The following is a 16,739-nucleotide window of genomic DNA, read 5'->3' as shown; positions in this document are numbered from 1 at the left end:
TCAGCTCAGTCTCCCCTCTGGCAGGTTAAAGCCCTCAACCTGCTGCTCACGCTGCTTCATCTGTATTCTTCACCCACATGTTGCCCCAGCTCTGGGTCTAGTGGGGACCTGGTAGGAGCAGCTCCTGCAGTGGGTGACCTGGAGTCAGGGATGGATCATTTCCCCCTGGCTTGTTCATGTAGGATGTCAGCTCATGGCCGTGCTCTGTTGTCTTCAAATGATGTTTGAAAGTGCAGGTTCCTCTTCCTGGATGATCTCTCCTGCCTTTGGCAGTGACTGTTCACAATTACTCTGCAAAACCTTCTCTGCAAGGCACCGCATAGGAGCGGGGCTTCACTGACAGCTCTGCTGCACCCACAGCCCCAGCCTGGCTCTGGCTTTTATACTGTTCCTGAATGAAAACGTTGCTGGGAGGGATATAAAACTGCTGTGGCCTACGTGAAGAGCTTCTGTTGGCCCATATGTATATCACCTTCAATTATTTAAATGTATTAATTTCTAGCTTGCCCTGTTCTTTTCTCACTTTGTAATGGAACAACATTTTAAATATTGGAAAGCTGCCGAGCAGGAAAACTGGTGTGTGTGGAGCTGTACAGCAGAGCCTCCTTGTTCCCTGCTGAATCTCTTTTGCTTTCTGGGCTTCTCTGGAATCAGAGCCCTCTGCCCCAGAAGCATCTCTTCCTAAGGAATGAGAAACGGTGGGATGCTTTCTTTTGGGACTTGTGTTATGAGGGATGTTTTGGCCTCGGAGGAGAGCCCATTTGTGCTGCCGAGGGCAGAGCCTGTCTTCTCTGTACCCTGTGGTGCTGTAGCCATCACCTCCATGCCCTCCCCAAGGCCAGGGCAGTTGGGTTTCATGTCTGAGCTTTGGGAACAACAGTGCTCGAGGTTTCTTACGTGTTGATGTTGAGGTGCTCTGCCATGACCTTGTGCGTTGATCTGAAGGTGCTCTGACGCCAGTTCAGATGTTCCTGTATCAGCAGCTCCTGTCGCAGCTTTCTGGATCCCTCTTGAGCTCTCCCATGGTGCAGGGTTCCCTGTGGGGTACAAGATGTGGTACATCTCCCTGCCAGTGAGACCTGTGGCTTGTGCTGCACTGCTGTGTTATCCAAGATCAAAGCTGCTGTCTGTGATGAGGTTGTTGGTGCCCACCATGGGTCACCAGCAGCCCTCGTGTGTGTGAGCCTTCTTCGGAGCACATCCTCAAGAACCATTTGATTTGTGTTCTGTAGGAAGATTCTGGAGTCAGATAATAATTTTGGGGTGTTCACTTGGGAATTCAATGGGGAGAGCTGGGGAGGTCACCCCGGCACGTTGGGGTCTGCAGCACAGGCAGCTGCTTTTGGCCACAACCATCCGAACAAGGACAAGCATGCAGCAGGGTCTGTGTCCTCACTGGCGGAGAGAGAAACTGCCTCAGCCCAAGGTAGAAATTAAGAGACTGGCACTAAGAAGCAATCAGCTGGGGACCTGTATCTATGAGCAGAAGCAGAAACCCATTACCGCTCTCTTTCTCCTGCCTTGTCAGTGACACGGCGACGTGCAGCCGGGGACACAGCTCCTTTGTCACCTCTCAGAAACACCCGTCTCTGCTTCCCGGCGGTAACAGGCCTGAGGAGCGGCTGTTGGGTGACACTTGCTGACGAGCTCGGTGCAGGTTTGCAGTGCTGGGGTTTGAAATACCAGAATGGAGATCAGCGTCAGCTAAGCCCTGAGGACAGCAGAGCCCGGGCTGTGCTGGGGAGCAGCCTCCTGCACCTGCACACAGGGCAAGGGAGGAGAGTCCAGGTACATCAGCAGGGAGGGCAAATACCTCCCTGGTGTGTGTGCGTGGGGCTTGCATGGCCGTGGTGGGAGGTGATGGGGCTTTGGTGCAGAGAATGCAGGTGAAATGGGGTCTCATCCTCAGCCTCTGTGGTGCTGTAAGGCGGTGGAGAGCATCATTCGCCACAGCAGGCTGACATGGTTCCTGGCTCCAGGCTGGAGCAAGGAATGCATAATTTGAAACAAAGGAGAACTTTGTGATGGCTTTTTTTTTTTTTTCAGTCCAGACACTCAAATGCATCTTTGGTGGTGTGCAAGGCTGAAGTCAAGCCAGGGGTTCAAGTCCCATCAGGTCTGGAGGTGATAACAAGGGTGAGACACAATCCAGTGTCTTGTCTGTGATGACAAGGGGGGTGCAGAGCCCCAGTGCAGGGATGCTCTCGGGGACCTTATGTGGTGCCTGCCTCAAGGCTGGCTCCTCTGAGCAGCTCTGCTGGGTCCTTGCTGCCTGGCAGAGCGCTTGACTGGCATCAATTCCAGCTGCCTTGTAGGAGCCCGAGGTGGAAAGCTCTGACGTGACCACGTCTCTCTCAGCTGGAGCGTCTCTGAGGCGCGCACCCGCTTCCTAAGGAAATTCCAGCCTGGTGATTGATTCCTGATTCAGGCTGAGAGCACCCGTGTGAGCCGGGAGGATGGGACCCAGCCTCAGTGGGGCTCCAGCTGTCGTTTGGGTCTGATGCTGTGGGAGCACGCACAAAGAGAGCAGCTAAATCTGCCTGTGTTTTGTGCCTTATTTCCACGTAGATTTTGGCAAGAGGTCTCTGCCTCAAGTCTTACCTTGCCTTGTCTTTATGAGTGAGGGCACATCACTCAAAGCATACTCCTGTTATCCACAGAGCTATCTCAAACAGCATATGGACATTTGGGTGGTGTTGGGTCTTTTGGACCCCATGCCTAAGCTGTTGCTTTTTGTAGGTTTTGTTAGAGCAGGAAATGTGTCCAAGGCACCCAGGTGGGCAGCCAGGCTTTCCCTGCACGCCATGCTTTTGGCAGTGTTGGGTTCCTGATCCAACCACGTGCCTCCCACCCCAATGGGAGCTGCTTTTCAGCAGCAAAGTACCTCATGAAGCCTGAGAAGCACCTTCAGAGCTGCTTCTGGCTCTGGGAAGGGGGGATGCTTGCAGCTTTTGTGTGTATGTGCTCAGTGAACTTGCCTGCGTGAGACTTCTTCCTCAGGTTTCCGAATTAAATCGTAGAGGATGCAAAGGTAGAAAACACCTCTTATTTCCTCTGCTGCTTCCAACAACATACCCTGCAGGAGACATCCTTTTAGCCAAGATTGCAGATTGATGGTTGGGTGTGTGAGCTGCAGGCTTTGTCTTGGGCTGAAGCTGATTATCCCCTCCCATGGCTGAGCAGTGTTCATTAGAAACAGCTAACCCACACAACAAATTAATGTGCAGAGGCTGAACCAAGTGGCAAAGCATCAAGCCTGGGCTGTTTACCAGTAAGTTAGGAGACCTGCTTAATTTTTTGTTGGGCTTAGAGACATCCTCACTTTATCTGAAGGACTGTGTAATTAGAAAATCTCCTTTGAATTTTATCTGCAGGGCACACTGGATCTAATCCTCTGCTCTCTGTGATTCTTTTCTTTCCTCAGAACCATGTGAGGGACATTGCTGGGGCACAGGACACACGTAGGGAGCACAAAGTTTGCCTTTCCCAGGATGGATCAGAGGAAGAACTGGCCTCGGGTACTGGACTCTGATGGCTGGTCGGTGGCTTTGTTCTGTCTCTTCCTGGCATCTCTCTCCCGAAACGTGTCCAGCAATGCCTTGTTCAGCACTTTCCACTCTGAGAACCGGGACTGGACGTTCAACCACCTAACAGTCCACCAGGGCACTGGAGCAGTCTACGTTGGAGCTATCAACAGGGTTTACAAGCTTTCCGGTAACCTGACCATTTTAGTAGCTCATAAAACTGGTCCTGAGGAGGACAATAAATCCTGCTACCCCCCCCTCATCGTCCAGCCATGCAGCGAGATCCTCACCCTCACCAACAACGTCAACAAGCTGCTCATCATTGACTACTCTGAGAACCGGCTGCTGGCTTGCGGCAGCCTCTACCAGGGGGTCTGCAAGCTGCTGCGCCTGGATGACCTCTTCATCTTGGTGGAGCCCTCCCACAAAAAGGAGCACTACCTCTCCAGCGTCAACAAGACGGGCACCATGTATGGTGTGATTGTGCGCTCGGAGGGTGAAGATGGGAAGCTCTTCATCGGCACGGCGGTGGATGGGAAGCAGGATTATTTCCCCACCCTCTCCAGCCGCAAACTTCCCCGGGACCCGGAGTCGTCGGCAATGTTGGATTATGAGCTCCACAGTGACTTTGTCTCATCCCTCATCAAAATCCCCTCAGATACCTTGGCCCTTGTTTCGCACTTTGACATCTTCTACATCTATGGTTTTGCCAGTGGCAACTTTGTCTATTTTCTGACTGTCCAACCCGAGACCCCAGAGGGTGTCTCCATCAACTCCGCCAGCGACCTCTTTTACACATCTCGCATTGTCCGTCTCTGCAAAGACGACCCCAAGTTCCACTCCTATGTCTCTCTGCCCTTTGGCTGCACCAAGGGAGACATGGAGTACCGCCTCCTGCAAGCAGCGTACCTCTCCAAGCCAGGGGATGTGCTGGCCAGGTCCCTCAACATCACAGCACAGGAGGATGTCCTCTTTGCCATTTTCTCCAAGGGCCAGAAGCAGTACCACCAGCCGCCCGACGACTCTGCGCTCTGCGTCTTCCCCATCCGCACCATCAACGCTCAGATCAAGGACCGCCTCCAGTCCTGCTACCAAGGGGAAGGCAATCTGGAGCTCAACTGGCTGCTGGGGAAGGATGTCCAGTGCACTAAAGCGGTAAGGGTGCTCTGGCTGTTGGCTGTGGTAGCCTTTGAGAACTGGTATCAGTGACCCTATGGAACATGAGCTTGCAGAACAGGATCACATGTAGAGACAGGACAAGGGGAAATGGCTTTAAACTGACAGAAGGGAAATTGAGATGAGATCTTAGGAAGAAGCTTTTCCCTGTGAACAACCTGCTCTAGTGGAAGGTGTCACTGCCTGTGGCAGGGGTTTGGAACTGGATGTGTTTTAAGGTCCCTTCCAACCCAAACCATGCTATGATTCTATGCCTCAGTTTCCCTTAACATAGAACAGACCCAGTCCATGGCCTTATCAGAGAGTTATTGATGACAATGAAAAGAAGGCGTAGCACTAAGGTAGATGAATACACGTGTGCAGCTTGCTGGAAGTGTTTGCTGTTCCCAACCCAGAGCTCTGTAAGCAAGAGGAAAGCTCTTGCCTGTCCCTGAGCAGGAGGGTGGTATCAGCAACCTAACAAGATAAATACAAATGGCAGTGACATCTTTTCTGTTCTATTTAGCTGAGTTCTTTAATCTTTATTCACTTGTAGATGGTTCCTGGGATGACTTGGGAATCCCTGGGGCCTTCTTTTGCCAAACATAGTAAGCTTGGCTGCTGAGAAGAGAGAAACATGGGTTAAATGAAATGAAAGAAGGAAGGTGAAGATTATCTTGAGTGCTGGCTTGCACGGGGGGGAGTCATCCCATCAGTTACAATTAGATGTGCCTGAGCATTTGGTAGTTAATGTCCCTTGTGGAAAATAAGTGGACTGCAGTCAGTGTGATGGTGAGCGGCCACCCATGTCCACCCTGCTGCCTGTGCCATGGAGGAGTTCACTCGAGCAATCCCAGCTGATGTGGCTTAATAATACTTTAGCTGTCAGCAGAATGGCTTTTCCCTCGCTTGTAGCAAGTGGTGTTCCAGGGAGAAGCCAGCATCCATATTCCCTGTGTCATAGAAGGGAAACTGAGGCACAGAGAGGTGGTTTGTAGGAGAGTGCACAGCGGAGCGGTGGAAGGAGCAGGAGTGCCTCTTCCCACTTAGTGCTCGGGTGGTTGCTGGAGCCCATTCCCTGGATGGTTATCTGCCTTTCCAGGGCAGGCAGGCTGGCACTCCCCACAGCCCCATGGTCACATGGGGAAGGTTTATCTCTGTCCTGGAGCTGAGCCTTTCATGCCAGAGAGAGTGGAAGTGTCTGGTGGGACTCAGGGCTCCTCCACAGCCCTGTCCAGACGCCTTTTGGAGCAGCTGCAGAGTGCCTTGGCCATTGGGGAAGGTAGCTGAAGCTGGCAGGGTCCCTGGGCAGGGGGTGGCATGTTGGTGGCTGCCACCCTGCTGTCAGCACCCCTGGCTCCCGTCTGCATGTGTGGGGCTGCCCGGTGCTCTGTGTTTCACTCACGGCTGTCCCAAACCTCGTCTTTCCAGCCAGTCCCCATCGATGACAACTTCTGTGGGCTCGACATCAACCAGCCCCTGGGAGGCTCCACGCCCGTGGATGGAGTCACGCTCTTCACCTCCAGCCGGGACCGGATGACTTCTGTTGCTTCCTATGTCTACAATGGGTACAGCGTGGTGTTCGTGGGGACTAAGACTGGCAAGCTGAAGAAGGTAAGCTTATTTCCATGACTTTGGAGGGCCAGGGTCCAGTTTTCATCTTTCTTGGGAGACCGAGGTGTGTAATTGCTGCTGTGTCCTACAGATGTTTCCCGGTGTGAAACTGGGAGCCAGTCAGGAGCAAAAATCACAGGGTTTGGGTCACAGAGCCTTGCATTGGTGAAGCAAAGCTCAGTGAACTGTGGTGTGTGTCTGTGGGGCTATTGCAGAAATGATCAGGGCAATAATGGGCCAGTCTGATTAAAGTGAGGAGCTGGTTTGCAATTTCTGAGTGAACCTCAGCAAGCTGTGTCCAGGGTCTCAGATCTTCCCTTCTTTTTGACACGCTGATGCAAATCTTACAGTAGTTCCGAGCTGTTTCCCAGTAATCCTTGTGTAGAAGACCATGGTGGTGTCAGGATGTTTGGCCATGGAGAGATAGGAATGAGTTAACTTGGCTGCTTTTGGAAACCAAGCCTCGGGGCAAAGTCCTACTGCTTCTCTCTGCCTCTTACCTCCTACTCTTCCTTTGACAGTTGGATGATTGATCAGTCTTGGAAGATAACATTCCTCACCCTGTGCATCACAAAGCCGGGGTTAGTTGCCCAGGGCAAAGAGATGCTCCTGCTGGTTTCCTCCCCCAGCACAGGGGATGGGGGGGGGGAAATGGTGAGTTTTAGGATTCTGAAATCCAGCTGGGATTGCCTCCTCTTGGAGTCCTCTGAACAGCTCTGCAGTGTGTGCAGCCCAAAGGCTGGTCAGGCTCGGTCATGCATCTCTTGTGGGCTCCTCACCAGTCCCCCATCAGGAGTTCCGTGTTTAAAATGAGGGTGGAATGGCATTGGGGACTGCAAGCAGAGGTGTGTAAGGCTGTTTGTGGGAGCTGCATCTCAGCAGTGGGTGCAGAAGTCAGCTCCAGCAAAACCAGCCTTAGAGGTGTTGCTCTGGAAAGCTGAGATCCTTCACATTACCCTGAAATAGAAATGACACCATTAAGTGAACCTGCTAAATGCAGACCCTGCTGCCTTGTACCAGGGAAAGAGTTAACAAATGTAATCCACAGCAGGCTGTTAATTTTTTGTGTCCTTAAGCAGCAGGGAATTTCTTCCTCATCTATCCAGGAAGATGCAAGGACAGGCAGATACTACACTTGAATGTCTGCATCATTTTAATTACATCAGTTCGTTAATATTCATCCAGCACTTTGCAAGTGCTGAGTAGTAGTAAATGAGGTGCCTCCCTGGTGCCTCTCCAGCATCAGTGGGACAATTTTGAACATGGGGGAGAGTGAGCTTGTAAAGCAGAGCCCCTCTCTCCTCCCTGCTTGTGTCCCCTGCTGTCACACGTGGGAGCACTGGGATGTTTCTAGCTAAATGGATGGAAGAGGCGTCCTTAGCGTATTGCAAATGCATATTCAAGCCAGACTTGCAGCCAAGTGCTTGTGTTTGCAGTGTTTTGGGGGGCATTGTGTAGGCACCTTATTTAGAGGCAGTTAAAGCAAACAGCCTGTGCCTGCACACCAGGTATTTACTGTCTTGTGCCATGAATTATGTAGGGTTACAGCAGGAAGGTTTAATTCCTTGGGCTCTTCTGCATGAAGCACCTACCTTTCTGATGCAAAGTTAATCCGTTCATGCCCCTCCACCTCACTGTCTGGAGTTAGGGCTGCTGGGATCCTTTACCCGTTTGAGACAGTAGTAACCAGGCACTAAGAAAACTGGTTCATCCCATAGCAGATTCATTCCAGGCGCTCACTACAGGCAGCCTTTCATGGTGCCTGCAAAAATCAGAGCTGCCTGCAGCCGATGAGGCCCATGCCTTGTGTTATTGTTGGCTGGAGTGCCATCCTCCAGTGCATGGGACTGAGGATGATGATGTTCTGTAATCTTGTGGTCCTGTCCTTGCCTTTAATAAATCTTTCCTTATCTGACGCATGGGATTATCTTTTACATGGCCTAAGAGAGACCACAGGAAGCAGCTTTGCACTGAGCTATGGGGCACTTGGGACTCTCTCTGCAGACCCAGTGGGAAGTTAACAGGTTTTCTCCAGTTCTTGTGCGTATTCCAAGACCAGACATGTCTGAAAGTCAGGAGTACTCAGGACTGTAAATGTTTCCATATCTTTTTCCCCATATGTGAAAGGAGGATGGTAAAAATGTAGGTACCTCTAAGTGCCAGAGATTTGCAGATAGGTTCCTTATCTCCTGCAGCTCACCACCTTGCTTGTCTACCTGCACAATTAATGTCTGAAAGCGCGCTCACGCCTATTCCCTCTCCCACAGCTGTTGATTTACTTTGGAAACAAGCTGGTGGCTCAGACTGGGGTTTTAAAGAAGATGCTTTTGTGTAGCTGGAGGAAAGGAGTCAAGGAGCCAGCTCTGAAACCTTTCAAATTTGTCTGTGCTTCCCCAGTGAGAATTCATTACTAAAGCTCTGTTACCTCACTGATGTCCTCCTTCCCATTAGCTCTTCACCTGACTGCCTCCTGCACGCTCGCTGGGACTTGACTGCTTCTGCTTCAGCCTCTCCTCTCAAGGAGCTCAGTGCTGAATGTCCCCAGTCCTCTGCCTGCCCAGACATCCCTTTCAGTATTGTTCAGAGTTGTTTAGCTCTACCCCTTCCTTTTGTGGCTGCCCCATCCCTGGCAGTGCTCAAGGCCAGGTTGGACACAGGGGCTTGGAGCAAGCTGCTCCAGTGGAAGGGGTCCCTGCCCAGGGCAGGGGTTGGGGCTGAATGAGCTTTCTGGTCCTTTCCAACCGAAACCAGTCTGGGATTCCTGTTTCCTGTGTACATTTGAAGTCCCTTTTCTGCTCCTTCCAGCAGCCAGCACTGGCTCAGGGGTAAAGGAATAAGTTCTCTGTTTGCTTGGGAGCAGTGTAGAGCCCTGTGGCATGGCTGGCAGCTTTCCCGTGCTGAGCTCACCCCTTGAGAGCCCCACGGGGCCGGGGTGATGTGGGCAGCCCAGGCAGGTCATCCATGGAGTCCGTGCAGCCTGGCTGTGAGTTCAGTGTGCTGGAGGGGTGTTGATCCAGAGCTGCTGACAGGTCAATAAGAGCAGATTGACAATGAACTTGGCATCTTTCCTATGGGGAACCTGAGTGTTTGGTCCAGCCCTCCTTCCAGAGCACCTCAGCTTCATGGCTGGGGGAGAAAGGGAAAGGGGGATCATGTTAGAGTTGTCATCATTCAGAACTGTGGATTCCTGAAATAAACCAATTTTCATTGAGTGAAATTAGAAGCGACATTTATGCAACAGTTAACAGCAACTAACTGCTGGGGGGGGGATGTGTTGGCTTGCTTGTTCTGTTTATGGGCTTCATACAATTCCATCAATATTGATGCGTGATGCCTTTGATTTTGACACTAATCATTGCTATGAATTAAATTTGCAGCCATATAATTAGGACTGCTATTAATAGGGCCTCAAGCTAAGTACTGCTGTGCTAGTTGTCTTTTTCCTGATGGAAAACGGCATCCACGGAACTCAGCTAATGTGGTTTGCCTGGTGGATGTTGAGACTGATGTGGAAATTATGCTTGCTATATTTAGAGGAGCTTCTCTGAAAGGCAGATCATGGGCAGGGGCTGACTTGGAGGTTTCCCAAGATCCATATTGGAGTTGCCCTTGAACTTTTGCTGCTCTTAAGATATATAGACTTAAGTGGGAGAGAGACAAATTGCAGGAAGAAGAGAGTAACCCTCAGTTGGAAGGGCTGCTGTTGCGAGCCTTGTTTCCTTCCATTTCGCCTTCCCTTCCTCGTGCGAATCTTCCCATTTATTTCCCCAAGCCAGTGCTGTTTCAACTCTCTCTGTCCCTGTGCATGCCTGGTTTCATCTCATCAGGCTGAGCGCAGTGGCTGGGATAGCAGCATGGCTCACCACTAAAAATCAATCTTGTATTTCATCCCAAGAGGTCTGCTTCTTATTAGATCTAATAAATCAGTGAAGTGCCCTTCATTCAGCTTGTCAATGGAGGACATTGTTTGTGATCAAGAATAAATAAATGTCTCTTCTATGTCTGACAGTGCACCGTCTATGTATTATTCTACCACCGTACTGTTCATGGCTGCTGTAGGAAAAATGCAGTTCCTGCAGTGGGAGCCTGTGGCCTTGCTATCCCGTGCCTGTGTTCACATGAGCTGGGTATGCTCCTGGATGTATCCCAGGGAAAATCAGTAATGGTGACGTTGTTCCTGGCTTTCCCCCAGAGCTGAGTTGTTCCAGTGGCAGTAAGGCTTTAGTCTGGAGAGGGGCTTTGGACAAGGGCCTGCAGGGACAGGCCAAGGGGAATGGCTTTAACCTGCCAGAGGGGAGACTGAGATGAGCTCTGAGGCAGAAGCTCTTCCCTGTGAGGGTGCTGAGGCGCTGGCACAGGGTGCCCAGAGAAGCTGTGGCTGCCCCATCCCTGGCAGTGCTCAAGGCCAGGTTGGACACAGGGGCTTGGAGCAAGCTGCTCTGGTAGGTTGGTGGACGCTGCATCCAGGGGTTGCTCCTCCAAAGGAAGATGCTCTGCGCTGTCTGTCCTCAGCGTAAGCTTTGGTGCTACAGGCAAGAACCCAGGTTTGGTTATTTCAGATGCCCTGAGGTGAAGGATAGCGTGTGCATCTCAAGTCGCACTGGATCCTCCTGGATAAATGGGTGTCAGGCGTTGTTCTGAGCTCTTGTAACACCCTGTCCCAATGGCAGCTGCTCCGTACGTGGCTTGAATCGATTCTGGCGTGCAAGGTCACCCATGGAGAGCTGCTTGGGGTCTGTGTGCAGGAGAAGTGCTGCAGAAGAGCATGAAGTGCTGTAACTGCTTTTCGTGATTGGAAAGGCATGTTTACCTGTTGAGTTCTGGAGTGGGTGGTGTGTAATGTCTGACCTTGCTTTCAGTGAAAGCAACTGCTGCTTTTTCCAGGGACGGTGATAAGTGAGGGGATGACGCACTCAGGGGAAAGGGGAACTGGAAGCGTGTTGTTCCATCTTGGTATGTGGTAGTTTTTATTCAGCTTGGCTGATTTAATTTCTTCCATTAGTGGGAATAAAATAGGTCTTTCACAATGAAATCTATGCCTGAACCTGTCCTTATCTGACTTCATTCTGGGGATGGTTATCTCACCCTTTTAATTTATCCTTAATTATCACCCCCACGCACATTCCGTAGCACTTTAGGAGAAAATCAGTTGCATCAGTGTGTAGAGAAGCCAAAAAGGCATCAGGCTGTTATTGAACAGATGAAAATGAAACATTTGCAGGCACGTTGCAAAGGAGATGCCTAGTTTTAGCTATAGGTTGTAAGGTCAGGTGCTTTGCTGGTTTGATAATCAATCCATCACCCCTCGGAGCACAGACCTCTGTATCTCAGCAGAGGTGCGAGATGGCACATGAGTCTCCTTTGGCTGAAGAAGCTGTTTAATTGAAAGGTCTGAGAAACGAGTCTCTGTTTCTTGCCCTAGGATGTGAAATAAGGAGGTATTTATTTGGTACTGTGCTGCTGGTGATTTACTCTGGTGTGGTTGAAAAGCTGGGATTCTTTTTCCCCCTCAACAAGGGTTTTCCAGCCTCAGACAGTAATTCTTCTTTGCTTCTATCTGTGTAAAAAGGTGCTGTCAAACTGTGACCCCAGAAATGTGTCCCTAAAATGTCCGATTGTCCCTTACATTTGTTGGAATCTTATTAATTGGAATTTGAAAAGGAACATGAAAAGTGATTGAAGCCAAGAGAGCTGCCAAGTCCCTCTAGACTCTGGTTTCAAACAGTTCAGGAATGTCCCTGCCACCTTTTAAAGGCAGGGAAAATTGGCCTCCTCTTCTCCCACCATCATTTCTCTAGTTCTGTTATCTATTGCCTGGCAGAGCAAGTGAAATAAGATAAAAAGAAGAGTTGGCATGTATGGTTATAGCTGCTGGAGAGCTGAGAGGCAGCTGTTGAGGAAAGGCTGTGTATGGGAATCAAGGCAGGTGGGCTCAGAGTCTGCTTTCATCTGTTTCTTGGCTTATGAGATGGCAGTGACTCTGGTTCCTGCCCAGGTTCAGGCACCTTGAAAAATCAGCTTGAAATGTTTGAGTGCAACTATTCTGTTTTGCCCATTTCTAACTGAAGTGGAGCCATCAAAGGCTGCAAGTGTCTGGACAGCCTTAGGCATGGAAACCAGCCAGCTCCAGAGATCAGAGAATAGTTTGGGTTGCAAGGGGGGACCTTTGAAGGACATCTAGTCCAACCCCTGCAATGCGCAGGGACATCTTCAGCTACATCAGGTTGCTCGAAGCTCCATCCAACCTGACTTCGAGTGTTTCCAGGTATGGGATCTCTACCACCTTTTTGGGCACCCTGTGCCAGCACCTCACCACCCTCACGGGGAAGATTTGCTTTCTAATATGTAATCTGAATCTAACCCCTTTTACTTTAAAACATTACCCCTTGTCCTATCCATGCAGTCCCTGTGGCTTCATGTGCTGCTGGGCTTTCCCTGGGGCATCTGTTTCCTGCTCCTGCATCGCTCTTAGCACTGACAAAGTCTTGGGAGGTTTGACTTGAAGTCTCTCTTAATGCCTCCCTTTAGATGCACACAGCCTTAAATAGGAAACACGTTTCATGTCTCACCTTTCCCAGGGTTTTCATACAGGCAGGAGTAAAGCTCGAGCGGCACTCATGAGGGTAAGGGGAGTTTTGAGGTGCATCAGTCCATGTACTTTGGAACTAGTTACCAAAGTAGCTCTTGGGAAATAGTTCCTAAAAAGGCTGTTTTCCCCTCTTGTACATATAAGGTTTTTTTCTTTAATATATTTAGAAGATAATTAAGCCCCACAGCTTGTATAAGAAGAGGTTTTATCTCCTTTATGAGCATGAAGTGAGGCAGAAGTTATTCCTCCTCCGTTTCACACTAGAAGCAGAGCAACATTTTTGTGTGGTTCAGGAATGCATTTCTTCTTAAAGTAATCTTGGTGAAAAAGACCAGGAAATACCGAACTGTTTTGTGAGTTCGTGTTGGTCTTTCTGACTGTCCCCTGCTTCCGTCCGAGTTTAAATGTGCAGAAGTTGCTGTGTTCTCGATGTTGTTGGGGTTTGGTGGTAGGGCAGTGTTAGACTCCTGCCTTTCTATTCATGAGTCAAAAAGTTCATGCTTTCTTTACTATATATATTTTTTTCTGAAGGCTTTTAAAATCCTCAGAGGTCAAACTAACAGGGGTTTTGGTCCATTTGTAAGATCTTAAATCCCCAGGTGGCAAGAAATACTGTGAGAAGACCATGCTATGTTGCTTCTATAAATGCCTCCTTGAGGCAAAAGAAAAACAAAATGTGGAAAACATGAATGTGTTGGGAGAGACGGGGGAATCTGCAGGACGAGTCCCACATGCTGGTGCAGCCCCTGAGCTGCAAAAGGTTGGGATTTGGGGACAATTAGGGGGTGAAATGTCATTCACGAGCAGCGGTTTGTGATCGGACTTGCTGTTAGGGTTTCCCTTATGCATCTGACTGATGCTGCCTTTAATATTCCCTCAATCCCACAATCGAGTTTACTACCCATTGTTGTTACGGTTGCTTTTTGCTGCTGGCCAGGGCAATGACAGCGTTAGCAGGGCTGTAAAATACTGCCTGGTTTGTGAAGGCAAATCCATCTCTTGAGCATCTGCCCGATATTTATGGATGTGCCAGACAAGCGTGGATTGGATGCGGCCAGTCTCTATATTAGCATTAGTCCATTATGCCTGTTATGATGCATGGTCTTCCCACCTCCCCCTGCTTTTTATTACCCTCTTTCCATTACTGCTGAGATGCATGGACAGGCAGATGCCCACGTTTCTCATGCCTTCAGGGAGCTCTTTGCAGTCAGCCCAGCCTGAGCAATAAAGGAGGGAGATAAACCCCTGCCCATAGTCAGAGCTCAGCACCAGGATGGATTTTGCACTGGAGATGTTCCTGGTGTCTGTGATAGGGCCATAGGCTTTTCTGGCTGCCACTTGGAATAAAACAACAGCAAAACGCTAAGTCTAAATGTGACTGCTGCTTATTACCGGCGATAGTAGCAACTCCTGGCCTGCACGCACACCGTCCGAGGGTCTGATGGATTCAGTCTTTCCATGTGATTAGGTTGTGGTTTTGGAGGTTTTTTCCCCACTGTCACCTTAACTACAGCTTGGAAGATTATGGTCATTCATTAGATTTGTCTCAAAGAAATCTCAGATGGTGCTAGTTGGGGAAGGAAGGAACCGCATCGACGTGTTGGTACTGCAGGCTCCTGTTGTCCTTCTCATGTTAGCCACTAGTTCTGTTGAGCTGACATTGTGTTCCTCAAGCTTTCAGTTTTCTGCTCTCTAACTTGAATTTGCACATTGCGATTTATACCCCTGTACCTGGCCACATTCCCCCTGGGGCTGAGTGAGCTGAAAGGGATCTGTATTCTGGTCCCAAAGGCAATTCTCCCTCCTGGGCAGGTTTCCCTGTGCATTCATTCCCTGTCTATAAAATGACAACCTTTTCCCAGTGCCCTGCTCCAGGGTTTGCTGCCAGCCTTGAGGTGCTGCTGCCCTGCAAATGCCATGCAAGCCCACCAAAGGGGTGATGGCTGGTGGGGCTGAAGCTGCCCAGTGCAGGACCAAAAGCCATCAGCTCCACGGGGTTTGCATGTTACTCCTGGCCAGCATTAGGCTGAGGCAAGTGCCACCAGCCACCACCAATCAATACCAGAACCAGGAGAGGATGGCAGAGAGATAATTGGCTGAGTGAGGGTTTAATATTCCTTTGACATGGATGCAAACAGGAGAGCACAGGCAGCAGCATGGGCAGGCCTGGGGTAATTAGTGAGTGGCTTCAGCATCATTCGTCCTATCATTCCCTGCCTGCTTCTCCACTGGGGACCCTGCCACCTTTCCTGGTTGTTCCTTCTCGCTCGGTTACATGTCTTTGCATCAAAGATATACATGTAGATGAAAGCGATGTGCATTTAAAATGAATGTATACATCATACAGCCTGGCTTTTATACAGCACGGGTTTTTTTTGTGGTAAGCTGCTAAATTATTTATTGTGTGCTGGGCTTTAATCTCATAAACCTGCCTGCAGGCCTTACGAGAACCAGCCTGAGCATCCTCTAAAGCCTGCGAGGCAGGCAGCACAAAGGGCTGCTGTGGCTGTAGGTGGTAATTGTTTGTCTTCCCTCGGCCTCTTCCTCCCCCCCATCAGCTCATTAAAACCATTGGGGCCTGTTAAGTTTGGTCATTGCCACTAACTTGGAGAGTGATTTGCATTTGCTGCTTGGAGAGGATGCCAATCTCGAGATCCCCCTTAGATGGAAAGAACAAGAGCTGGTCCCTTGAGCTGCTCAAAGCACAGGAAAAAAGGTGAGGAAGAGACATCGAGGGAAAAGAAGGTCTTTCAAATAAACACGGCTCTGCTCCAGCGGGGAGCTCTTACCTTCCCGAGCGACTGGGAGCGTTCCCAGCCTGCAACCTCCCCGCTCTGAGCTAACATTTGGCTGACTAATGCAGTGTTTGCTTTTCCTACTCATCCTGCAGCCAGTGGCTTATTAGTGGAAAACCAGAGCTTCCTTTTGCCTGCTTTCAGTTCCTTCTTTCTTTGATGCTTTTTGCCTGATGCTCTTAAAGCTTCCCACTCCGGGAGACTCTGTACCACGAATGCAAGTGAGCATGCAGAAGTGAAGGGGCTCTCCTGGTGCTTAAATGAGTGAATGGCAGAGTTGGAATAAGCCCAGTGTCCCCTCCTCCCACCTTCTTTCTTTTGGCTCTCAGACCAGTCCCACCTCTGGAGTCTATTTGGGCTAAATTATTCTGCAGAGCTTTGAAGCAAAAGGGCAGCAGGGGGACCCTCTCTGGTTTTCTTTTCATGCTTTCTTTGTGCAGAGCTTTTCACACTGGGAACTTGGGCTTTTTCTTGGGAAATAAAGAATTGGAATAATTTGGGAGAGGGACAGGTTGAGGGACAGGTATAGTGGAAGAGAGACCGAGAGGTTTGAAAGACAGTGGGCTGCTTTATGCCTCCTCTTTTCCCACCAGGAAAGGGGATAGCATTCCTTTTCGACTTTTCAGGGAGTTCATCTGAAAATTACTTCATGTAACCCACATGTTGTCTTCCATTTCCTTGCTGATTGTTAAACTCTGTGTGTGGGATGCTGCTGCGTGGGGAAGGGATGAAGGTCCTGAGCTCCTTTTCTCACTCCAGGAAGCTGTTTAGGAGCGCGACTAGGGATGCACCAGCTGTTAATGCCAAAGACTTAACTTTGGATTTCATTTTAGCAGCTTGGACTGGATTTAACCCAATGCAAGAGTAAAGCATTGACCCTGTGAGAAACAGTGAGGCTTTAATGATTACAGCGCAGAGAGGAGGGTGTCCACCTAACCAGTAAAAGCAGAATATCTGATTGCTCTCTCAGCTGCCATTACCAAACCCTCTGTGTACACGGAAACGCTGTTGCTGCTGGTGGGGTTTGACTGGGGTTAGGTTGATCCCAGCAGCTTTGGAGCT

At 49.9% G+C, this 16,739-nt stretch overlaps 1 protein-coding gene across 5 annotated transcripts in view; it reads left to right on the top strand.

The window, feature by feature from the left end:
• Positions 1 to 16,739, top strand: part of LOC133278737 (plexin-A2) — a 178,730-nt gene that overhangs the window by 58,418 nt on the left and 103,573 nt on the right. For all 5 annotated transcript variants that reach the window (XM_061471820.1, XM_061471817.1, XM_061471821.1 and 2 more), the window contains 2 exons: positions 3,425 to 4,679; positions 6,111 to 6,293. In XM_061471820.1, coding sequence (XP_061327804.1) covers positions 3,492 to 4,679; positions 6,111 to 6,293 — 1,371 coding nt within the window. In that variant the 5' untranslated portion in view covers positions 3,425 to 3,491. The remainder of the gene's footprint in view (positions 1 to 3,424; positions 4,680 to 6,110; positions 6,294 to 16,739) is intronic.

Source organism: Pezoporus flaviventris, unplaced genomic scaffold (assembly GCF_033815535.1).
Source record: "Pezoporus flaviventris isolate CSIRO_AGI_PZ_B2104156 unplaced genomic scaffold, CSIRO_AGI_Pfla_v1 ptg000069l, whole genome shotgun sequence".
NCBI lineage: Eukaryota > Metazoa > Chordata > Aves > Psittaciformes > Psittacidae > Pezoporus > Pezoporus flaviventris.
Note: the sequence above shows the minus strand (reverse complement) of the source record. Positions and strands in the feature narration are given on the sequence as shown.